The sequence below is a fragment of the Dermochelys coriacea genome, chromosome 12 (assembly GCF_009764565.3).
Source record: "Dermochelys coriacea isolate rDerCor1 chromosome 12, rDerCor1.pri.v4, whole genome shotgun sequence".
NCBI lineage: Eukaryota > Metazoa > Chordata > Testudines > Dermochelyidae > Dermochelys > Dermochelys coriacea.
Window position 1 is genome coordinate 39,656,792 of NC_050079.1, and position 24,666 is coordinate 39,681,457.

At 57.5% G+C, this 24,666-nt stretch overlaps 1 protein-coding gene across 1 annotated transcript in view; it reads right to left on the reverse strand.

Annotated features, from left to right (window-relative positions):
* PIEZO1 (piezo type mechanosensitive ion channel component 1) overlaps positions 1-24,666 on the reverse strand; it is a 104,988-nt gene that overhangs the window by 50,586 nt on the left and 29,736 nt on the right. The window contains 2 exon segments of the mRNA XM_043494905.1: positions 1,710-1,832; positions 11,563-11,658. Coding sequence (XP_043350840.1) covers positions 1,710-1,832; positions 11,563-11,658 — 219 coding nt within the window.

A 24,666-nucleotide genomic window follows, 5' to 3' on the forward strand; every position in this document is an offset into this window, starting at 1 on the left:
GGCTGAGGGGTCCTGTTCTCTGCACCTACAAGCTCTGTGTTAGACCATGTTCCTGTTGTCTAATAAATCTTCTGTTTTACTGGCGGGCTGAGAGTCTTGTCTGACTGCGGAGTTGGGGTGCAGGACCCTTTGGCTTCCCCAGGACTCGCCTGGGCGGACTCGCTGTGGGAAGCGCATGGAGTGGCAGAGGATGCTGAATGCTCCGAGGTCAGACCCAGGGAGGGGAAGCCGGGTGAGCTTTTTGCCCTGCAGACAGGCTGCTCCCAGAGAGGAGACTTCCCCAGACTGGCTTCGTAGGGAGCAGTTCCAGAGCATCACCTGGGGACCCCGTGACACAGGTACATCTCCTTCACCTTGACCGTTCTGGGAGCTGAGCAATCGGATTGGCCAAGCACTGTCAGGTGACGCCCAGCGGACACCTATATTCTGGGTGGATTCCAAAGGAGAGACACAGAGACAAAGCCCAGGAGAAGGTGGTTTCCTGGGACAGAGGTGGCTGCACACCCCCCTCTCCCATCTTCCTCCTCTTCCTCTGCCCCCTGCTGCACTGGGGAGGAAGATCTGTAGGGTCTGGGGAAGGAGGGCCCATGGGGAGCAAGACGGGGGCACTGGCTGCAGGGAGCACCTCTCTGGGAAAGGAGGAAGTTTGGGAGCAGGGGGACATTTCTCCCACTGGCTTTCCCGGCTTGCCGGGGAGTGGTTCACTGGTGTGTACTATACCCAGCCCTGACCGGCCAGGCTGCTCCCGGGGGAGTGGGGGAGAGAAGGCGGAACAAGTGGTGGAAGCCAAGCCTGGCTTTCCATAAGGGAAACAATTTCCTACTGCCTCCAATTCCGCTCGGAGAAAAGGAAAGGCACTTGGCCAGACCCCCCCTGCCTCCAGAGACCAAACAGACTCCTTATGCCATAGGCCAAGACAGAATCCAGTGCAGACAGAACTGCAGGGGCTGGAGGGCAGAGGCACACACCTGCCCCGCTCGCCTCTCGGCCAGCCTGCGCCCATCTGGGGATGTTCGACAAGTAAGTAAGTAACCTCTGAAAGCAAAGTGCCAGCGCTTCAGGAAAGCTTGCGCTGGGCAGCAGGATGGAGCCCGGGGGCATTTTGCAAGGAATTTAGAGAAGAGCAGAGGCTTGGGATAAAAATGGGGCTAACTGGAATCAATCCAGTAGCTACCACTAAGATGCAACAAATATTTACATTTGCCCCCAGAATGGGGAGGAAAGGGGGTGGGAGATGGGTCCTGGAAAAATCACAGAGGGAATCCCCTGCCAATTCCTGACCAAGACTGGGGAAGAGTCACCCTGCCCACCAAATGCATACTTGGTCAGTCCATGCTGAGTGGATGCCTGTGCAGTGCAGCTGTGATCTAGGTTGCTCAGATATCAACACCTGCCTGGGATATTTCACAAGTAACTACAGTGATGTGCACAAGGTGGGGCAGGTAATATCTCCTTTTGGACCAACTTCTGTCGGTGAAAGAGATGCGTTTGAGCTCTTCTTCAGGTCTGGGAAAGGTGCTGAGAGCACCCCAGCCAAACCCCAGAGGGAACAGACTGGTTCCCAAATCTGTCCAGCAGAGAGGAGTGACGGGCGAAATGGGCCCAGTAATGGGGCTGGGACTGAATACGACTGACTGGGGCCCGGGGAGGAGCTTACTGCGCTGCACTGAAGAACCTCCAGCAGAGCCACATGGGGGCTCGGTACTCACAGTTCTGTCCCAGCAGCTGGCCCAGTTCTGGCACAGTGTACAGGCATATCTGGAAGACCAAGTGGGCAGTGAGGAAGAGGATGCTGGTTCCCAGGAGAGCTTGGAGGAGACGACCTGTGTGCCCTAGAAGACAAAAATAACCCCCCAGTTATTAAATCCTCCTCCTGGCTCCCCTCCCAGGCGAGGGCCCCAATACTTTTTACACTGCGGCCAGCATCCTTGTTTTACAGAGGGGGAGAGAGAGAGAAGCTGGGTAACTTGCCCAAGGCTCTGCACCAAGACAGTGGCAGAGTTGGGATGAGAACCCCAGTCCCCCCTGCTCTAACCACTACACCCCACAATGTGGGTGATGTTTCCAGTGCCAGAGAACGATTGCATCTCCCACAAACGCTCCGCCAACTGCGTACAGGGGACCTGACCCACTGCTGTGCAAACGCAGGCCTCCCCCCGGCAAGCAGCTCCACCAACTCAACCGCTGGAGGGTCTCAGCGTACGCCATTCTCTAGCTGTGTTTGACTGCGCCGGAAGTGGCTACATTATTCCTGCATTCCAGCAGCCTGCTCGGACACCAGCATCCTGGCCAGCCCCAGCTGTGGTTGGTGCACTGCTCCCCAACGCACGTTCCCCTCACAGCATCACAGACTGGGAGCAAAACGCACAAAGCTTCTGTATCATGAGCCCCTACCTAGCCTGGGGTCTCTCAACCCCCACCCACATGGCACTCCTCAAACTGACCACCAGGGGGCACAGTCAGAGCACACTCCCCACCCTGTCCTCTGCAAGCTGGGTCCCTGTGTCTGTCCTCACACCCAAGGGGTTGGGAGAAGCAGCCTCCAAACCTTCCAAGGTTGGTTGACCCAGGAATGTGCCACCCTGCATGCTATCGGAGGAACGTCCCTTCCGCCCCTTGGCATCAGGAGGGCTATGTCCCAGGAGAGTCCAGCTGGACCCACCCAGAGAGGGCCGGGGCCCACTTCCCAACAGACACCCACGCTTGAGGGACCTGCAGCTCCCCGCCCCAGGCCTCCTGGGATTTCTCCCTGCAGAATGGCAGGGGCAGGATCGGCGGGGACCATTCCATCACCAGGAGCAGAGAGGAGGGAGAGAGTGCAGATCTGTGGGAGGCAGGGAGGGAGGCTGTCACAATCCTGGGAGATATCCACACACAGGTCAGATTGCACGGCAGGTCCATGGTGTCCAAGCAGCGGTCCCCCATTCCTGGAAAAGCTGCAGCCAATCCGGACAGGGCAATCCGGGAATATGCCAGGGAGGACTTTGTTCTTAGTGGGGCCCACAGCTGAAAGGGACAGCGTGAGACTATCAGGACCGAGGCGGAAGATAGATGGGGCGTGATGTTTGGAAGCAGGATGGGAGCTGGGGACGGTTTATGACGTTCCCTAGGGATCAGCCTAGGGTAAATTCCAAGCGCTTGTACCTGGAAAGAAAAACAGGCAGAAGAGCATCCACACCAGCCCTGCAAAGGTGCTAGCAGCCTCAAGTTATCAGCAATGGATTCCTTCAAGGCAACTCTAGGAAAGTCTCACTCAGAATCAGGAAGGCCCCCGGGGGCTCATTTAAACACAGACCCACTGAAGAAGCAGGTGGGAAACAAAAGGTCCCTTCTGGGAGAGATTCCCATGGGAGCAGAGATTTCCACGTGAGGCAGACGGGGGAGAACTAACCCTTCTCCTCACTAGCAAGATTGGGAACATGACTGGCGCGGTCTGCCAGGCTGTGGGAAGATGTGGGTGGGGCTGTCACAGAGCCTGCCAGGCTCTCTGCTTTGGTGCAGGGTAGCCCAGACCATAGCAAGAGCAGCACCAGTATCCAGGCCTCCCCCAGGAGTTGGGGGCTAGATGCTTCACCTGAAGGCCTTTGGTGGGCAGGGATCTTGCCCTCACATGCCTGTTAACTCCAGCGGAGTCTGCCCGGTGCACACTGATATTGCACCCCCAGGCAGTATCTTTGGGACCACTGAATCAGATCTCTGAATGGCTCATGTCGGGCTGTGCTCTGGCCCGGGAATGGGGACCACAGATCCTCCAGGAACTCAGAACAGCCAGGGGTGGGGGTGATTAAGGTGAGTCACTGACACTAGCCAGCCCTGGAGAGGAACCCCCCAGCGAAGTTTCATAGACTGGGTCAGGCTGGGTTTTCCAGAGACTCGGAGACAAAGAGAGGGCTTTTGGTGTAAAAAGGATGAGCTTGAACTGACTGGGGGCCTTCTTTCTGTGCCAGCGAACAGATCGGGCCTTCTGTCCATGGGGGCCCAAACCAGGGGGAAGGGCTGGAAAGACTTGGGCCTGCTAAGGCTCCAGAAGGCTCACGGGTGACCTCTAGCCTGCGCCCGGGAACCTTTATGGTTAACAAGCTTAGAAAGAGCTGGGGGTAACTGCCGACACTAGAGAAAGCGAAGCACAGAGGCTGGCTGCTAGGCAGATGGGCTTGCTGGGGGTAGCACAGTGCATGGCAGGAGCTGGGCAGCCTAACCCCTGGTCAGGAGGGCGTGGGACACGCCCTGCCCATAGACAAGTGATGGACGGAGGCCTGAGACCTAACTGGGCACCCCTGGAGCTGAGGGTCTCAGCTCCAACCCCCATCACTACAACTGGGTAAATCCACACGAGAGGGGGACGGGATCCCCTGGCTTGGGAAACCAAGAGGGGAATGAACCCCGGATCTCAGGGGTGTCATGCAGATCCCCACTTCCTCCCCAGGCTCCTACATTAACTGATGGGACACCATGTGACTGGCCGAGTCTCTCACTCTCACACACGGCTGACAGTTCCCACACCCACTTCATTGACCCAGGAAGGACTTTACTGTGTACACCCTATCACAGCCTTTGTCCACCACCAGCACAGCTCTGCCTGTGTAAGGATCAGTCCTGTTTGCACACATGCAGCCAGCCCTGTCCAGCTGCAATGCTGGAGGAGTCAGACACACTCTCACAAAGCAAACAGCTCAGAGAAACAACTCTTGCCCCACACACCACTAGAGAGCACCATCCCTCGGGCAGGCTGGGATGGAGGTACCCCACACACACCCCTGTGCGGGGCACGGCAGCCACAGCCAGCCAGGGCAATGTGGGCTATGCGAAGTGATCAGCTTACATCTGAGATGAAACTGGACCTCCCTTTGGTTCTGCTCCAGCTTAGAGACAGTCCAAGCCAAACCCCGAGGCCCCGAGTTTTGGGCATTCAACAGCCAGACCGAGATTGTGTAATTCTCAATCAGATCCTTAGCCAGTGGCTCACAGCCATGGCACTTCATACAGAGGACCAGCCATGAGGGCTCAATCCTGCATGGGGCTGAGCGCTCCAGCTCAACCCAGCAAAGCTTAGACATGTGCTTGATGTCAACGGGGTGTTGTGCCCTGCTGGATCAGGACAGAGTGCTCTGCACATAGCAGGATCAAGCCTGCAGAGAGCATGGCTTGAAGGAGAAACCCCCGCACCTCCCGCAGGAACCTCAGGCTCCCCTGGGGGAACTCAGTCAGACACTTGTTCTAGGGGCCACCCCTTCCGAGGGTCTCTTCTGTAGGAGGCCACGTCACAATGCAATGCCGGCGGGGACTGTCTCGTCTTCTCCCAGCCATGCTGCAACTATGACTTCCCTTGAAGAGGGGACCTGCAAATACTTCAGACCAGCGGCATGAGTCAGATGTCCCAAACAGCCTGGAAGGAACAGGGCACAGGGGAGACATTCTCCCGTTCCTGCCAGCCACCACCTTCTCTTCTGCATGCTCCGGGATGCCAGCTGCCGAGCACATCCCAGCTCCAGGCGGAGCAGAACCGGCACTCCGGGGGCGGGAGAGGGAACTAAGAGGGGCCAGCTCTCAGTGTGTGTATGTTCAGTTTTAAAATGCATGTGCAATTGCACTTCTATATCTGTGCACCGTGACCACAGTGATGTGCACAAACCAGGCCAGCTGAGGTATGTGTGGAGGGAGATTTGTACACACCATCATGGTCCCACACAGATAAAATAGACACCGAATCACTAAAATAAAGCAAAAATCCAGCAAACCATGCCCAGGTTTTACGCTAGGGTGTTTGTGCTGGGGCAGGGAGAGAAGCTGGAGATTAGATGCTGGGCCCACGGATTGAGTCCCCAGTGCTGGGTTTTTTCTCTCTGCTCTCAGCACAAAGGGACCTTTGGAAGTGGACGAGGAACATCGCCCCGCCCACGCTGTCCCATCTGGGGCAGCCCCATTAATTCCGTACAGCAGGCTGGGCATCAAGAGCAGGAAGGTTTAGGTAAAAATCCCCTCCCTCCCTCCCTCCCTCCCACTGCTTCGCTGCTTTGACACCAGGATCTCACAGACTCAATGGACATTCATGAGTTAAACTCAGCATGCCTGGTCATGCTGGAAAGGGCTATCACCCCCCCCCCCGGTACATATGGGGAAGCGAGGCACAGAGTCAGACATGGGGTATGGGTTAGAGCCAGGACACAAAGAAGGAGAAAACGCCCCCAAACTGCAGGTGTGCTATCCGGGACAGCCGCTGGCGAAGGTGACGGGCAGCAGGATACGGAGCCTTACAGCTCTGCAGAGCCAGAGCCAATCCTGCTGGGTGCGGCAGTAATGACCCAGTGGCTGGGGTCCCATGGGAAACAAGCTGGTGGGTCCCTATGTGGGGGGCAAATCCCTGGGGTGATACCACCCCAAATGCCCCCCTAGCTGGCAGTCTCAGGGACCTCCCCTCTTGCTTAAATGAAACCCCTGGGCCCAGCTGGCCCTGACAAAGGGGAGCTGCCCAAGGATCCAGGCTCCCCTCCTCACCCCACCGCACCTTCCTCGGCCTGGGGCCTGCAGAAATGAAACCCAGCTGGGCTCCCGCAGCCTGCCAGGGATGGCTCCTCTCCCCACCCCCTTTCACCGCAGGCTGCGGCCCTGGCTCAAGCCAGCCTGGAATTTTCCAATCGAGAGCCACAAGGTGAGCCAATAACTTCAACCCCCCCCACATCCCCGATAATAACCCCAGTCAAATCTTCCACCAGATGCTGCTAAGCCCCCTGCACGCCTCATAAATCCAAGGATGCCAGACTCGGGGGGGAGGCTCACATTTTCCTCTCCCAGCTGGAAAGAGAGAGATCCCGGGAGGGGAGGGAGAACTGGCCCGTCCAAAGTCTCACTCAGTGATGATGATCCTTTACTGTAAGTCTGTTCTGCGGCTCGCCGGAGAGAGCTGGGTTCAGATGGCATGAAAGCCATGAAATATTCAAGGGCAGAAGCTTTTAGTGGTGGCACACGAGGGAGGCCAGTTCTGATTATGGATCTTTTAATTGTTGCAGGGGGTGGGCGGTCCTGGAACCCGATCCAGATGGGCTCTGGCAGCAGGGCGGCCCCAGTGCCAGCTGCGCTAGCACTCGGAGGAGGGGTGGTCCGCTCACCACACCCCAAAGCCCTGCCAGCTGCCCCAAAGCCATGGCACTGCCAACCTCTCCCCCTGCGGGAGGCACTGCCTGCCCACCTGTGGTGGGTCTCCCTACACCGGAGGCCCCCAGCAGCTCCCGCCAGCCCAGCCATGGACGGCCCCCAGGAGATGGTGAACAGCTGATCTGTGGCTGCCTCCCGCCCCTCATGGGGCTCCTGCTGAGGTGCTGGGCAGCCAGCCCCCCACACGCCCCTCTGCTCCTGCAGCGAGCACGGCGAGGCGGGGGGGCTGACTCGCAGCATCTCCCTCCCTCCCTGGATGGATGCAGCTCGGCTCTGAGGTTTCTGGTTAATAAGCCTGGTGTTTGGACCCGGCCATTTCAGAGCAAGAGGCCTATTCATAGCAAGGCCGGGCTATAATTAACAGCGGCACTACCGCCCGGGAACCACCAGGAGACTAGAGTCCCCAAGCTGCCCGGCCTGGGGGAAACCACAGAGGAAGGAGAGAAGGTGCCCACTTTAGAACAGCTCACGCCCCCCTCGCCCTAAAAATAACCCCCACGGACCGAGAAACCCAGGCCTCTCAGCCTAAGAGCTACCCACCCTGCTCAGCCACGGGGGCATGGCGCTCCAGCCCCCTCCCCAGGGGGCATCACACTCCCGCCGCTCATGGAGTCTGGGTCTCGACTACCCCTCCTCTCCTCTGCATGTCAAACATCTGGGGGCAGTACCCGATGGTATCATCGGGCAAGGGAAGGCTTCTGCCCACAGCGAGGTGCTGCCAGCCTGGAGATAAAGCGCTGAGGGCCTGCCCAGTGCCCGGGAAGTGAGCCTGCTTCCCCCAGGGTGAGCCCCAGTGGGGGAGACATTGGGACAGCAGAGTTAATATCAGGGGCTCCAAGAGGTGAGCTCTGACCTCCGAGGACGGGTCCTGCCCCAGGATGGATGGCGCCAGGGCGCCCCTGCTGCTCACCCGAGTCCAGTCTGCCCCAGCACCCCTCCCATCAGAGCAGACAAAGCTCCCACACCCACCCAGAGCCACTGGCCAAGAGGCTAACTGGTCTTTGGCAGACACTGGTGCCAATGCTGCACTGTGGCACATCTCACCAGGACCCAGGCTGTTCGCACAGGCAGATCTGGATAGCCGTTCAGCTGCAGTCACGGCTCCGAGCAGGACCACGGGAGGGGTGCAGGACAGTGAGGGCAGGCCAGGGCTGACACTAGAGAAAGAAGGACCCATAATTCCCTGGTGGAGCAGGCCAGTGCGGGCAGGAGTGGTATCCCGAGCATGCAGACGGGGTTCAAGCCCTCTTCTCTAATCCTGCTCCTGGCAGGTGGAGAATGAGGAGCCGTGTGTCAGTGCTGGGGCTGGTTAAACCCCGAGTGCTGCATGAGCGAGTCGCTCCTCTCCGGCAATTCACCAGCTCGAAGAGCCAGGACTCCTCACAGACATGCTGGTGGCCCCCATTTCCCGGGGCAGCAGCCAGCAGTGCTGGAGTCACGATAGTACAAAGAGCCGTGGCAGGGTCACCTCGGTTGGCCCTGGGGCTAAGACAGGGCTCTTCCTGACAGGGAGCCTGCAGTGATTTAACCCTCTATTTATAAGCGACTCTTCCCTTGGGCCCTACTCCACAGTCCTGTCCCAGAGAGCCAGGTTCTCTGTTCCTTTGATGACGTATCATCCCATTGCTCCCAGCTCAATTCCAATTCCTCTCCTCTGGGATCCTGCCCGGACCCTCCCCGAGCAGCCGAAGGACACGCACGGATGGACTTTTTACCCTTGTCTCCCCAGTCGAGCCTCCGTCCCTTCAGCATTCTCGTGGCTCTTCTCTGATCTGGCTCCAGTTCATTAACATCTGTCTGGCACGGAGGGCCCTGGAGTTGGACTCCACATGCCAGGTGCGCTCTCAGCAGCCACGTGGAGAGGGATTATCGCCTGGCGACTATGGGATATCCCATCTCCACAGTGCTAAAACGGCAGCGGATTCTCTCACGATCCCCTGGCTCTGCAGACCCCGAGCCAGCCGGCTGCCCGCAACTGCCCCCAAAAGCTGATTTAGTCAGGGCTGCTGTGCAGCCATCTCCCCTGAAATGCCCATCAGGAGCTGTTCGAGCTAGCCAGCAGTGACACACGGGGCCAGCGTGGGGAGCAGAGCCCCCTAGGATGGGAGTGCTCGCAGCACCCTTCATAAGGGAGGGATCCTGGCTGAGTCATCACATGCCTTCTGCTGCCTCCTCCAGCTTGGGCTGTGGTTCAAAGACACAATCTGGCCTCCACGCAGGAGTCGGCCTACAGAAGAAAGGATGGTGGCTCAGGCCAGGCACTACAGTGAGAGGGGAAACAGGAAGGATTTGGCATCCAAACCATCTCCGGAGCCTTTCCCACCCTAGGGGTCCCAGTCGCTTTCAGGGAGATGGACGATGCTGGTGCACAGGCAGGCGTGGCAGGTGTCCGGCACTCACTCGCAGACTCGCGTCACAGCTCTGAGGAAGAGGCAGAACGGCCAGGACAATCGTCCCCAGCGGAACTTGGGATCTTTTACTTCCACTGGAACACAAGTTGTCCATCATGTCTCCCCTCTAGCATCACCACAGCCTCCCCTGGGCTGCCCGGCAGCACCAGCAAGAGGCTCAAGGCTTAGTGTGGGACTGGAACCCACAACCTTGCGGCTCAGAGGTGAGCCGCAGTGGCAGCTACCCTCAAGCGTGGTTCGTATCAGCAATCAAAGCAAAACTCAAGAAAAGCAACCACTCTTCCAGACAGAGGGTGGGGGCACCACAGGGCAGAGCCCGGGCACCGAGCTAGAGCACAAGATTATCTTGGCGCTTCACTGACTCATCCACGCTGTCTCCATTTCCTTTCCCTACCACTGCTGATTCACATGTGTCTGTGCCCGAGGTCTCCTTTAGAACCAGCACCTGCTCCAGTGAGGACCCACTCCCACTGCACGCCAAGTGCAAATATCCACCCTGAGAGCAGTACATAAAGTAATGAATGGGAGGGGGAGCAGCACCTTCTTGTCCTTGTGCTATGGGATGGGGAGAGCAGGGGACCCGAAGCAATTACAAGAGGAAAATTCAAAACCAACAGAGATAAATAGTTCTTCACCCCATGCAAAACTAGACTGTGGAACTCACTGCCACAGGAAGTCACTGAGGCCAAGAGTTTAGAATGATTCAAAAAGGGATAGACATTTCTATGGAGAACTAGAATATCCATTATACAAAGGATCAAAATTCTGGCAGGGATATTAAGCCTCCTGCTTCAGTGCTTAAGCCAATCTCTAACTATTAGAGACCAGACTGAGACATAACATGGGGCCGGCTTATCCCACACCTGCCTACGGCTGAGTTCTTCCACCACCCTCTGCAGCCTCTGGGGTGCGCTGCTGTCAAAGACAGGACTTTGGAGCAGATGGACCTGGGGTCTGATCCAGTCTGGCAAGTCCTGTGTTCAGGCCCCAAAAGGCAAGCTAGCAATGTGGGCTGTGTCCAGGAGACAGGGAGATTATCTCCAAGCCATGTCTGAGTTGCCTTGTGGCCTTTAGCCCACTCCCAGTTAGAGAGGCAAAATGAATACGGATGAATAAGGTCATAATGAATAGCATGTGTGTGTGCTACTGCCCTCTACTGCACGGACAGAACTGCTCAGCTGTGGGCCATAGGCTCAATACTGCTAGCAGCTAAGGGAGATTCTCTTTCAGCTCAAGAGGCAGAGCCCTGATCTTTGGATGCAGGAGTTCCTGTGCCCTCTGCCTGCTGTCAGAAAGTTCTCAGTGGGCCTGGAGTGCAGCCCGGTGACAAGTGAGCAGTCCCAGGTGGGCTGACTTGCTATAATACGCAGCACTGCAGATGTTTTTCGGGGGTGCATCTTACAGTATTAGAGAGAGGGGGAGTTTCCTTCTCGCCCATTCTACAGCTGTGAAGGCTGAGGCACAGCGCTGGGACAGGGTGCGCCCACGGCTGCAGAACCAGGACTGCTAATATTCTGTCTCACGCTCTAGCCGCTGAGCAACGTTGCCTCCCCCAACTCCAGCCTGGCTTTCCAGGGGTGGAGAATACCACAGCGGCTGAGTGACGGGACTGTTCCTGCTAAAACCCAGGACGCTCCTCAGGGTGGGGCTTGCGCTCTGGCTGCCCAGGCCAGGAAGGATTTTATGGCTTGTATCCAGGACAGAAACTCGCTCCGACGCTAGGCCAGGAGCCCTGCCCGAGAGAGAGCACCAGCTCCCAGAGCAATGCCCCTTGGAAGCCCAGCAGTCTCCCCGTAACTGCAGCTGGCATCTCTATCCAGACACTGTCACTTGGCAGGAGGCTGCCCCCCAATTTCAGTCACCATCAGCCAGGACAGAGCGAGGAGAGCAGGCCTGGGGGGTGGGGAGAGGGGAAACCTTCAGGGATCATATGGCGAAGGGAAACCTGCCGTGTCCAGAGCCTGTGGAGATGAGAGCCGTGGCAGCCCCCGGCCCTTACCTTTGATGGTGTGTTCAGTGGGTCCCAGGAACCATGGCAGCAGCAGCAGGTAGAGCAGGTACACGAGCGAGAGGGCATTGAACCGGATCACGCAAGCTGGGGAGAGAGGCAAAAGGAGGCGGGTTAGAGATCTGGGGTGCCCCGGGGCAGGACGCCCCGTGGCCCCTGCTGCTGCAGGGTCCCCTAGGCAGCCGGGAGCGACTTGTAGAATAAGCCCACTGGCTGTGGGGAATCATTCCCCCCCCTTCCCCCCGCCCCGGGCAGAGCTCTTCATTACTCGGTCCAGGAACCGAGGCCTCACTGCAGCACAAGGCCTGTGCCTTCAGGCAGCACGAACCCAGATCACCTCCTCCTGGGGGACCCACACAGCGTCAAGGCACCGACAAGCTACCAGCCCCCTCAAGGAAGAGGGGCCACAGTCAGACAGGCTCTGACCTCAACCCACCTCTGGCTGCTTGCCCACTCCATACAAGAGTACCAGCTCTGTCCCCAAAAGGGGGGATTCACCCCCAAATGCTTCCCAGAAAGCAGGGGCATTCCCGACACCCACCCGCATGGGGTTTCACGACATGGGATTTGCTAAACTTCAGGTCTGCAGATTCATAATATGGGAATGTTTGGGAAGAAACGGAGGGAAGGTCCCTAGAAGAATTGAAGTTTTTGAAGTAGACGAGAAGCAGCCTGTCAAAAAACAATCCAGCCATGACCTGGTATGGAATGGGCACCACTGCCCTCTACTGGACAGATTCAGAACTGTTCAGCTGTGTGTCATACCCTCTGTATTGGTTACAGAACTTCTCCCTTTAGCTGAAGCACTAAGGCCGGTGTGTCTGGAGCTGCAGAGGCAGAGCTCCAGCCCCACCATCACCCTGATGTGGCATAGCCCTGCTGTGCAGCATGGATGGGGACTGAAGCTCCCAGGCAGCCACAGGGCTAATATGATATTCATCAGTTACATTGCGTTTTACACGTTTTAACGAAGGCCAAGTCTCCCCCAGAGGCAGAGCAGCATCATGGCTGGGAGTAGAACCCAGGAGTTCCTGGCTCCCAGCTCAGGGGTCTGGCCACTAGACCATGCCTATCTCCCAGCACATCTGACCCTACATTTCAAGGTGCGGGGGAAGAGAGACGCAGCAGGGGCCTCACTCAGCCACCCCTCTGGAGAGCTCCAGCCACACCGCAGTCAGCGAGGGGGCCGAAGGGTGACTTTGCCCTTCTAAGACCCTGCCCCCAGTGGGTTTCCAAGTCTGGTTCTTCACACCATTTAGTTTGCTCCACAAGATGGAATCTCTACGGGACCCCTCCTCACACACACACACCTCCTATTCCCAGCCTTGTCCCCTTCCCTTCGTGCTCCCTGCTCATCCCCTGGGGGACCCAGCCTCCAATCAGACCTGGCACGCTGGGAAACCCTCCTGTTAGCTCATGCGCCAAAAAGGGACACTGAAGCTGGATCATCATCAGCAGGGAAGGAGACGTGCTTCCCATGTAGGGCAAAACTCCTGGGTGGGAGAGTCCTGCAGAAGGGAGTTGGGATCACACTGCTTGGGGGCGATGAGAGTTATTCTGCCAGCCTCACCTTCCAGCCATTTGCTGGAGAGGGTTTGAGCCATCCCGTCCCGTGCTAGAATGGGGGGAGAATCCTGCAGTGGATGCTACGGTTCGGCCAAGCAGCCTGCGGCAGAGCTCGTGTTTTCTGTAGGACTTTTCCCTTTGGCAGTGCCAGGTGCTGCCATTCACCCCCCCCCGCTGCACCTCAGTTCCAATGCCAATTAATGCTGCCCCCAGACCTGCCTTTCAGGCATAGCCAGGCCCAGCTGACACAGGCCCTTTCCCGGCCCTGGCTGAGTGTCACATCGGGCGGTGCCAGCTGTAGAAGGTTTGGACGGAGCCGCGGGCAAGCTGCACTTTGCAAGCAAAGGGGCTGGGCACATCTGCTCAGACACTGGGCCCCAGACCACTGCGCCAATTCCAACCTCACCACCCGGGGCTGAGGATTGTGGGAATACAGCTAAGGCAAAGCCCACGGGCGGGCTCACAGCAGGAAAGGGGTCCAGAACCCCCCCGCCGCTGCCCAGGTGTCCCCAGGGTCATGAGCCACCTCGCTATTGCCTTAGCGTGAGGGAGCGGCACTGAGGTCTGTTTCAAGAGAAAGATGGTACAAATGCACTCAGAAAGCCATATGGGAACAAACAGAAGTGCTGGAAACAAAGGGTTACAGATCAGATAAAATCGTACCACAACTACTAGAGCCTAGACTCAACTAAGAAAGCACCCTCTTGTCCAATAAGGTTCTGCTCACCCCGAAGCCCTTCTCACAGTGTTTTTCCACCAGCATGGCAGAGACCCTTCTTCTATGGCAACTCGTGCCCCCCCTTGATGAAGGATAATTGGGGGATCATCTGCACCCCAGACAGAGTGCCAAAAGTTCACAGCCCTGCCTCCTACACAGGATCAGCCCTGCCAGCTTTGGGTTTTCCTGCAGTCCCCGCAATCTATTGATTAGCATGTTGCTCAGACTGTGAATGGGTGTCCATTTGCACATGAGCAGTCTGAGAGAGAGAAGCGTCCAGTCTCCCCGACTGCCAGGAGGATGGGGATCACCTGGTGACCTGCCTTCGCTGTTTGGAATATCCACACAACTCCTTGCAGCTTATCCATACGTACACCTCGCAGGGATTACAAGGACCAGCGTGACACAGGGTCTCATTAGAGACCTTACATGACATTCTTTGGTGAGCTGTGTGTGGATTCCAGACCCAGGGGACCCGCCATGCCTGCTGCCAACTGGGGCAAGAGGTCCCTAGGTCACAAACTCAGAGATGAGAGCGTGAGGCTCTTGGAGTGGGAGAGAGATCAGAATGAGTCACTAACTGAGCAGGAGCTGGGGTGCGGAGGGGAAATCTGGAAAGAGAAGAGCCACTTCTTTTGCCCATAGCTCTGTAGCTGGGGGATAATTTCAGTAGCATCAGAGCCCCCCGTCCTGCTACAGGACATCACTGATAGCACCAGTGCTGCTGAATGCCGTCCCTTGCTTGGGAGCTGGGGCGCATCCCACCTGCCCAGGGTAGCGTCAGGGCCTGAGCCCCGGTCCAACTTCCATGCCACTGGACAAGAGTCAGCGTTTTTGTGATCCAGTTCCCAGGGTTTCCTACCTCCCCAAAAACGTAGCCCCTCCTGCCTCCCTGTCACTTCGCACCAGAGGCTTAGCCTGTGCAGAGAGCTGGGGATGGGGTGGGGGGAGACTCCCAAATGGAAACAGGTTCCTGTGCAGGTTTTTCCACTTGCTGTCACAGTATGGTTTTCCCGCCCGTGGGCAGGCTCTGGGACTTGCTGCCCTCCTCCCATTGCTGGGGCTTAGGCCAGGACAGGTCACGGTGAAGGGATTCTCAGGTGGCCACTAGGGTCCAGGCTGCAAGGGGGCAGGGGCAATGCTCTGGTGAGGAGCACCCCATTTGGCCACTAAATCGGCCGGACCTTCCCTATTGGTTCCGACCCACAGGGCTACCACAGCGTGGAATCAGCCAGTATGTTCTGGGAGGAGGCGCGCACCATATGGGGGCAGGATAAATCTCCACTCATTCATCCAGCCAGCACCCGCTCCCCATGGCTGGCAGCCACTACCCTCTGGAAAGGCCGGCGACTTTCCTTCCAGCGATGCAGCCACTTCAAATACATATTTTTTTTAAAAAATCCTCTCAAGAAAGCAAGAGCACAAGCGTGCAAGCCAGAGCTCCGTACTGGGGAGATTGTCCCCGAGAAATGGTTTCAGGCCAGACTCCATTCCCCCATGCCAGGCTCAGGCTGCCAGGATTTCCCCTTTTTTACCAGAAAATGGGCAGTCTGGTAATACAGGAACTCCTCACTTAACACTGTAGTTCTGTTCCTGAAAAATGCGATTTTAAGCGAAACGATGTTAAGCGAATCCAATTTCCCCATAAGACTTAATGTAAATGAGGGGGTTAGGTTCCAGGGAAATTTTTTTCATCAGACAAAAGACTATATACATACATACATACATATATATGTATATATACACACACACACACACACACACACACACACACACACACACAGAGAGTATAAGTTTTAAACAAACAATGTAATACCGTACACAGTGATGATTGTGAAGCTTGCTTGAGGTGGAGGAGTCAGAGGGTGGGGTATTTCCAAGGGAATGCCTTACTGCTAAATGATGAACTAGCAATTGGCTGAGCCCTCAGGGGTTAACTCTCACACTCTACAAGGCAGCAGGAAAGGAGGGAGGGCGGACAGAGATAGACACACACACACCCTGTGTGTGTTTGAGAGATAGAGATTCACATTTCCCCTTTAAGTATGAAGAGTGGGGTCAGAAGTACACTGCCTTGTTAGATCAGCAAGCTGAGACCAGACCACAGCTCCCTCCGTCTGTGTGTCCCCCCTGCTCTATGGAAGATGGGGTGAGCAAGGTGCAGGAGCAGTGGGGAGGGGGACACCCTGACATTAGCCCCCCTCTTCTTCCCCTCCCCCCCAGCAAGCAGGAGTCTCGGGGAGTAGTTCCAAGGCAGAGGGCAGGAGCAGCAAATGGTGGGAGTGGGGATGACACACAGTTGAACTGCCGGCAATTGATAGCCTGCTGGGCGGGTGCTGCACAGGGGACTTAGGGGAGCGGCGAGTTGATGGGGGGGCTGCCGGCCCACCCTGGTTCCAAGCCCCCTCCGCCAGCTCACTGCAATGGGCTGCTCTTCCTGCAAGCAGGGGACAAAGCAGGCGGCTGCCAAATGACGTTAGAAGGGAGCATTGCACAACTTTAAACGAGCATATTCCCTAATTGATCAGGACGTAACAACGAAATAACATTTACCTGGATGACTAAGTGAGGAGTTCCTGTAGCTGTATATGTCCGTCAAAAAAAAAAAAAAATCAATCTCGTCCAATGCTGGGGGTGGGGGTGGGGGTGTATTTTGGTGCCAGCCAAGACCTTTTTATGTGACTGCTTATTCGAAAACCTCCCGCTCCCATTTCCACAATACATCTCACACACAAACTCACCCCCCCCCTTCAGATCAGGGCAGCGTTCTCTAGACACATGCCACAAGAAGCCCACTGTGTGGCTACGGGTCCCATCATCTTCCCTCCCCAAGGAGCTCGCACTGCAGCCTACACTGGGAATGCACCAGAACCAGCCTTCCCTGCAAAGCCGGACCTGACAGGCACGCTTCACCCGGGAGCCAGGAACACGCCTTCCCTTCTGCTTTGACACCCAAACAAGTCACAGGCAGCAGGACTGGCCCAGGCCCCCTGGGGGATCTGCCCCACCCTACACCATCTCTGCAAGACTCCCACCAGGGCCGGGGCACTGAGCTCATCCTGTGCCCAGGGTTGAATTACGTCAACTGTAAGCACTCCAGAGCAGGGACTGTCTTTCTCTGCTGTTTATACAGCACCGAGCACAGAGCTGCCCTGGCCTATGGCTGGATGTGCTACCACATTAGAGAATCATAGAAATGTAGGGCTGGAAGAGGTCACCTGGCCCAACTCCCCCGTGCCGAACATGGACAGTGTGTGAACCCCCTATTCAGGGAGGCTAGCCCTCTGCCCCCACACTGTGCCTCCCCTCCTGCTCTCACCCACCAGGGCCAGAGGATCTCCAAGGCCCCCACCACAACTGGAGGAGCTCCAGACGGCTCGACTGAGCCGCTCCAAGCCCTGGCCTGCCCAAGCCGCTCCTGGCCCACCCACTGGAGGAGCCCCAAGCCCTATCACGGCATGGCCCCGGGGCCATGGCGGGGAGCATTAGCCGAGGTTTGGGGAGCCTTAGCCTAGAAGACCATGCCCAACTAGGGTTGCCAACCCCTCTGGATTGCCCTGGAGTCTCCAGGAATTAAAAAGATCAATCTTTAATTAAAGATTATGTCATGTGACGAAACCTCCAGGAATATGTCCAACCAAAACTGGCCAGACAGCTGTTTGTCCAACCTGTTGGGAATTCCACAACTTCCCCAGGAAGCGTGTTCCAGTAGGCCACTACCCTCATGGTTCAAAAGTTTTTCCTAACATCTAACCTAAATCCTCCTTGCTGCAGCTTACACCCATCATTTCTTGTCCTATCTGCAGTGGATGCAGAGAACAGTTAGTCACTGTCCTATTTATAACATATATCTTAACATATCCGAAGGCTTCTCAGATCCCCTCTCAGCCTCCTTTCCTCTAGACTAAACATGCCGAATTCTTCCAGCCTGTGCGCATAGGCCAGGTTTTCCGATGGCGTTTCTTGCTCTCGTTTGGACTCACCCCAGTTCATTCCTGTCTTTCCCAGAGCTGAACATGGCGCTCCGGCGCAGGGCTCCCCAGTGCTGAGTACAGCAGAGCCATCACCTCCAGTGTCTCATGCGTCCGCTGCACCCGCTCAGAGGGGTGGAGGGCGTAGACCGGTGCCGAGCACTGTATAAGCACCTTGATGGACCACCCCAAAGGCAAGACACTGGGAGAAATGCCATTGCGTGTGGGCCCTCTGGGCTCCACTGCAGGGGAAATTCAACACCCTAAGGAACCAGCCATTTGCCATCAGGCCTTCAGGTGGCGGGCGCTCTTTGCCCCAGCCATTGGCACAGAGCTGGCACAGCTTGCAGAGTAGCCACAGCGTCCATGACAGGGAGCAGGGTGGGTGTCTGGGTGAGGGCCCTTGTGTATCCCGATTATCAGCGTTTGTTTTGGCACATTCAGAGCACAAGCAGTTTAAACAATGGCTTCCCTCTGAGCTCCCCAGAGTGTGGGACCCTTTAAGGCCTCTCAACCTGCTCTAAGAACAGCTGTGAGACACGCATGGGAGGCAGGAGGTGGGGGACCTTTGGGGACACGCTGACAGCAATCTGCTGTCAGTGGCGTGCTCCAGGGAAGCGGATTGTAAGTCCCATCCCCACGCCCCTGTACCTGAAGCCATGGTACCTGGAGGTTTATCAGAGCTCATGCAGAGATTCATTCACACCAAAACATGGGCTCCAAGCCCACTGAACTAGGGGAACATTCAGATTGGGGTCCAAACTGGGTAACTCTAGCCTTGTCCTGCTCTTCTCCCTTCCATCAGGGCATCCCAAACATTCACCCTCGCTGTGCACTGGGAAGGAGGCTCAGGCCCATCCTCCCGCCTGTACATGAGGGGCACAGAGAGGCCAAGCCACTTGCCCAAAGCCACATTCAAGTCAGCAGCAGCAACCGGGCTAGGAGACAGATCGCCTGACTCCCCATCCTGTGCTTTAATCACAAGATCAGCTTTCCTCTTTGCTGGGGTTTATTTTTAGGCAAATTACAGCTTGTTTTAGGAGTGAAACCATCTGACCGGTCTGGAGCTTGGAGGGATTTAGATCAAACGATGGGCACTGTGCTTCCAGCCAGCCTCTCATTTTAACCTATAGCTGTAAACCCCATGTCGCCAACAGCAAAAGCGACGGAGAAGTTGCAATCCACACAGTGGGGTTACAAAAACGGCAGCTCACGGGGATATACAGAGAAAGTCTGTCTACTTCAGGTGTTACTCACCAGGCTAGATGCCATCTGATCAGAAATGGAGTTGCTGGGCAACACCACACACAAGACGCAATCAAATGCAGACACCCACATGAGCAACAGGCCGTACAGTACCACTCGCCGGCACAGAATGAGACCAGCCGCAAAGCGGTAGGCGCACCGCTTAGCGCAGCTGCTGTCAGCATTAATTTGTGCCCCAAGTTTCTAGCCACCCTCCCCATTTTCCTACTGGAATACCAGGCCGGGGTGGGATGGGTCGCCCACAATGTGCAGCAGGCTGCGCCCCTTCCCCCCAACAATAAAAGTAAAGGATTGTTTGCACAGTGTTGCCAGACCCGATAAGATCAGGAGCTGATGATATGTTGTTTTTCTTAAAGCCCCAGTACCTGAGTCATGCGATTACAGGAGAATCTCTGCTTTTAATTCACTTTCTAGTGTACATGGCTGCGGGGAAGAACTGGCAATGTGACCCCCAGAGGCCAGAAGGCCAATATAAAGGCCCAAATGTTTATTTCGGTTTTAAAATGTCATGATCTTCAAGCCGATCTCCTGATTTTCAGGGGCCTGATGTGATTTTTAATACTTGGCACAGGCAATCTGGGGAGGCCATGGGAGGGGGAGGTTCAAGTACTGAGGCCTCATGGGAAAGGGAGCGTCTGGGGACCGAAGCGGGAGGGGGGGTGGCACTGGGCAAATAGCCACTGGGAGGCCATTCCCCTAGGACAGAGGGTCTCAAACTATGGTCCATGGACCACCAGTGGTCCACGAGCTCCATTCAGGTGGTCTGCGGATAGTTCCCTATAAGGTGCACGCCTGGCCCGCACATGAGAGAATGAAGGGCCACCCAACTAATTAGTGGAGCTGCGCAGGCATGAGGGGGTAGGTGGGGTGAGAAAAGGGGTTGGGGAGAATTTGGGATGTGCAGGGCTGCGGCAGCCAGAGAAAGAGGCGACTTTCCCCAGCTCCAGGGCTGTGGCCACTGGGGAGAGATGGCCCTCCTTCCCAGCCCCAGCTCAGGGGCTGCCGCGGTGGGGAAGAGAGGGAAAGACCCCCCGTCTTCCCAGCCCCAGCTCGGGGGCTGCCGCAGCAGGGGAAGAGGGATAGACCCCCCCTCCTTCCCAGCCCCAGCTCGGGGGCTGCCGCAGCGGGGGAGAGGGAGAGAGACCTCCCTCCTTCCCAGCCCCAGCTTGGGGGCTGCCACAGCGGGGGAGAGAGGGCCCATCCATCACATTAGAAAGGTAAGATGACGGATATTAAAATATGAGTTGCATGCTTTTATTTGTAGAACAAAAAAAATGTTCATTATTATTAAGGTTTTTTTATATAGCGCTTTTATCCAAAATGCGTTGCAATAGTTAGCTAAGGGTACAAACAACATTTGGAAAGATCAGTAAGTGGTCCGCCAAGACCCTCAGCAATTTTCAAGTGGTCCTTAAAAAAAAAAAAAAAAAAGGTTTGAGAACCACGGCCCTAGGAGGCAGCTAAGGCAGCAATTGGGGAGGCTAGGAAGGGGCCAGGTGCAAAGACGGGGTGGGGTGGGGGGGGGGCCTATAACTGGCTGATGCTCCTCCCCAGCCCTGACATGCTCCCCTCAGTGTCTGATTGCTGAGCACTCACCCCGAGTCGTCACCTCCTCCCTTGCCCGCCCCAGCTCGCTCCAGGCCCGTGGCCTCTCTCAGCCGGACTCTCCCTGTGCCAGAGCGGCTCATGCCCACAGGCCCAGCCAGAAGCAGAGGCTGGGGACTCCCAGGTCCCAGCTTCCCCCGGCTTTTATGCGAGCTAACAAAACCCAGCAGAGTGGGGGGCCAATGAGCAAGGCCTGTCCTGCTTACACCAAGCGCCAGGGCCTCGTTTCTCAAGGGGAGGGACGGAGAAGGCCCCAGCTGCCAACGGCAATTGGGAAACAAGCGGAACAGGCCCCAGCTGGGCAGCAGCGCAGCATAAATCCGCTCCATACAACAGGGCTGGTGTGCCGGGCGGTGTGCACAGCGCACTCCGGCTCTGGCAGGAAGGGGGCACGGCCCTTCCCGTGTTTACCAGCAAGGCTCCCTGGGGATAGGAAGCCGCACTTGCACAGAAAGGCCGTGTAGCCGGACCCCACAGGAACAAACGTGACCAATCATGCTCCCATCAGGAGCTCAAATGCATCCAGGTGGAAAGCCCAGCACTGGGATGCCAAGGATTTAAAATTCCTGCATGGACAGAGGGCCTCTCCGTGCTGCCCGACATGGATGCCCAGGAGCGAGCACACCGTCCAGAGCCCCGCTGGGAGCAGGCTCGGCGGGAGCCTGTCATCCCTGCAGCCCAGCAAACCAGTCTCCCTGGAGCCCCACCAACGGGCAGGTTGGTGCTGCACCCAGAGTGCTTGGTGAGGGGCAAAGGTGGGGGTCCGCCGCAGAGAATCAGAATGCAGAGAGCTGGGGTGACCCACTGGCTGCTCCCTATGTTGGGAGCGAGGTGCCTGTGATACTGCCAGTCCCCGGTCCCGCTCCATGCATCCGAACAAGGCGCTGATGGAGCGGGACATGTGGCAAAAGGCGAAAGCCCTGCAGAGCGTTTCAGAGATCAAAGCCAGCTCAGCCGCTTTCTCAGGGATCTTAACGGTGGCATCATCATCTTGGCACTGGCACAGCCTGGGGAGCAAGAGAACAAGTGCCCCCCATCCTGCAACACAGGATGGTGGGGGGATGGGGACGACCACCGCCTCTTACCCCTAGGCTCCATGGCCCATTCAGCCCTCCGTCCCTGCTGAGGAGCCTGCCCCACCAGACCCTACTTCACCACCCCTATCGGCAGGAGACGAGGGCAGCCCGGGGGACCGGAGCCCAGTTTGAAACAGAGCATCTGGGAAGGCAAAACAGCCCATGGTCTCCAGGGAAAGGAAAGCACCAGCAGGTGCCATCCTCCACCTGGGGAACGGGTAAGGCCCAGCAACCTCTCCTGTGCAAAGGAACAGCGAGATGTGCCCAGGCAGGCAAGGATCACCCCCCCTTCCCTCTTGCTTCCTCCTCCCCAGTGGCTCCTTGCGCAACATTCGGGGCACCTCCCACACCCAGAGACGTCACCGCTTAGAAGGAAGGAGCAGCCTGCAGCAACCCTAAAATGCCAGTCATTGAGGATGGGGGGCAGAGGCCGCAGCTTGAAGTTCCCAGGTCTCCTAATACGCGCCCCCTCCCAGACAGGCAGATCTTGCACTGCTCCAGGGAGACACTGGCTCTCTGCGAAAAGAGCCCCACCCGTGCCAGCCAGGGCGAACACGGCCCATTGCGGAAAGGGTCAGACCAAGCCCAGGGGAGAGAGGGGCGGGGGCACACAGGGCTCAGGAGTGAGACGCCCCCTCAGAGTGCCTCCCTCTTCCAAGCCTCCCTTTTTAGCACGTGTTAGGGTGTGGCCCCCCCAGGAGTGGGGACCTGCCCTTTAGCTATGGTGCTGCTCGCTCTCTCCACGCAGCCACTGCCCCAAGTTTCGCTTCCCGGCTGCCAGCTCAGGAAACCAGCGCTGGAGAGGATTCGAGCGCGAGCGTCCCAGGGCAGTTGAGGCTGGAAAGCTGGACCCAAAAGCCTGCAAGTCACGTGGCCCCAAAAGGGGTCTGGCTCCCAGAGTGCAGTGCCCACAAGCCACAGGGCCCACCCTAGAGAGCAGGTCTGGCCTCCTCTGTGTGCACCCTGGCGGCTTCCCAGCTCGACCAGCACTGGCAGGCCCTGCCCGCTGCAGCCTGGAGGCGACAGGTGTGGGTGACGGGACAAGCGCTGATCAGCTGCATCCCCCCCCCCAGTCCCATACGACACTGGTCGCGGCGCATCCCACGGTGCCGCCCTGGGAGGGGAGCAGTCCAGCCAGTGACCTTTGCCTGCAGCGACTTGTGCTCCCCAGCTTCACAAGTGCCAGCGATTGCTAACTACAAAACGTACAAACTGCATGATCTCATGGAGCAAATATGCCTCTTCCGGTGCCAGCAACAATGAGACAGAGAGCGCCCTTTCCCGAGAGCAAGAGGCCACTGGGGCTGCTGTGGCTGACTCAGGAGGGCAGCCCCATTTTCACCCCCTCTTCCCCAGGAGGCTCAGGGCCACTCCCAGCTTCCCTGCCAGTGACCTCGGGCCCCTTGAGCCCAGGGACATTAGAGCCTCTAGGTTAAATCGCCAGGCAGTTAACCCCTTCAGCACCAAGACCTACCACACCCCAGATCCAGCCATGACTAATCCTGAGGAAATTCTGTGCCAAAAAATTCTGTGCACGTTTTAAAATTCTGCAAATTGTATTTGTCTGATAAATGTGGAGACTCCAGCATGGCAAAGGGGAGCACAGGCCATTAGCTGCAGAGGTGGGAGCTCACTGTGCAGCTCCCCCTGGGACACAGACTCAGGGGTGAGGGGGTGAGGCTGCACCCAACCCTGACACAGCGCAAGGAGCGGGCCGGCCCCAGAAACACCCCAGGGCCCTACCCCTCCATGCCAGGTGCACCAGGAGTGGGAAGGCAGGCTCAGCAATGCAGGAGGGGCTCAGAGTGGGAGGATCCAGGTGTGGGTTGAGAGGGCTCTGTGTGGGGCAATCTGGGTGCGGGCGGCTCAGTGGGGGATCTGGGTGCTGGAGGGATTTGGATGCACGGGGGCTTGTTGCAGGGTTCTGGGTGCAATGGTAATGGGACTCTGCAGGGGGGTCCAGGTGAAGGTGGTTGGGGCTCAGCAGGGGAGGGGTGACTAGGTGTGGGGAGGATAGAGTTCAGCAGGGAGCTCTGGGTGTGGGAGGCTCAGTGGGGGGTCCAGATGCTGGGGGAGTGGGGCTCAGTTGAGACCCAGGCCTGGGCGCTCGGAGGAGTCCCACGGCTTTCAGAAACTAGCTGAACTAAGTCCAGCAAACTCCATCCCTATGCCGTGGGCAGCGGCTTCACCCCTCGCCCTGCTTCTCTGAGGTGGTCTCAGCCCTCCCCTCCGCAACCAGCCCCAGAACTGTCGGGGAAGCAGCTGCCACCCAAGAGAGGAGAACCGAACCACAGAGCAAGGGGGGGGTGCAGAGCTGCAGGCAACGGAGATGACTCAGAGCTAAGACAGGTTAAACCCTCCTGCCAGGGTGGGGAAATGGAACTGGGCAGCCACGGCCATCCCGTTAGTGCGAGTTCCTTTTCGATCCATCCCAAGGAGGCACTCACATGGCCCGGTGCTCCTGCTGCTGCAGGGAAGGTGGGAGCCTATGACAGACCTTGAGAGCTATTGACCTGAGCTGGCAGCCCACTGCACAGGGCGGGGACGGGGATGGGGCGCTACAGCCTCACTTTGCATTTACACCCGTGGCCTAGGCTCTGCGACCCCTTCCCAGCCTATCCCGACTCCCCTGCAGCTGCAGCAGGCCCAGTGAGGAGATCTGCATTCCCAGCCAGCTGCCCTCTAGGACCATTCAGCCGCGGTAAATCCAGCACAGCGAGCAGAGCCAGCCATGTTCACACAGTCTGGTCCCACTGCCGCAAAGGCTGACAGACAGCGGGGCCGCACATGGCCGCAGCGGTGCTCAGCTGTGGAGGCCTGGTAGCACCCTGCAGGCCCCACAGGGATCCTGCCGAGAGAGAATAGGAGCTGCAGAGCAGCAGCACTGGGTGTC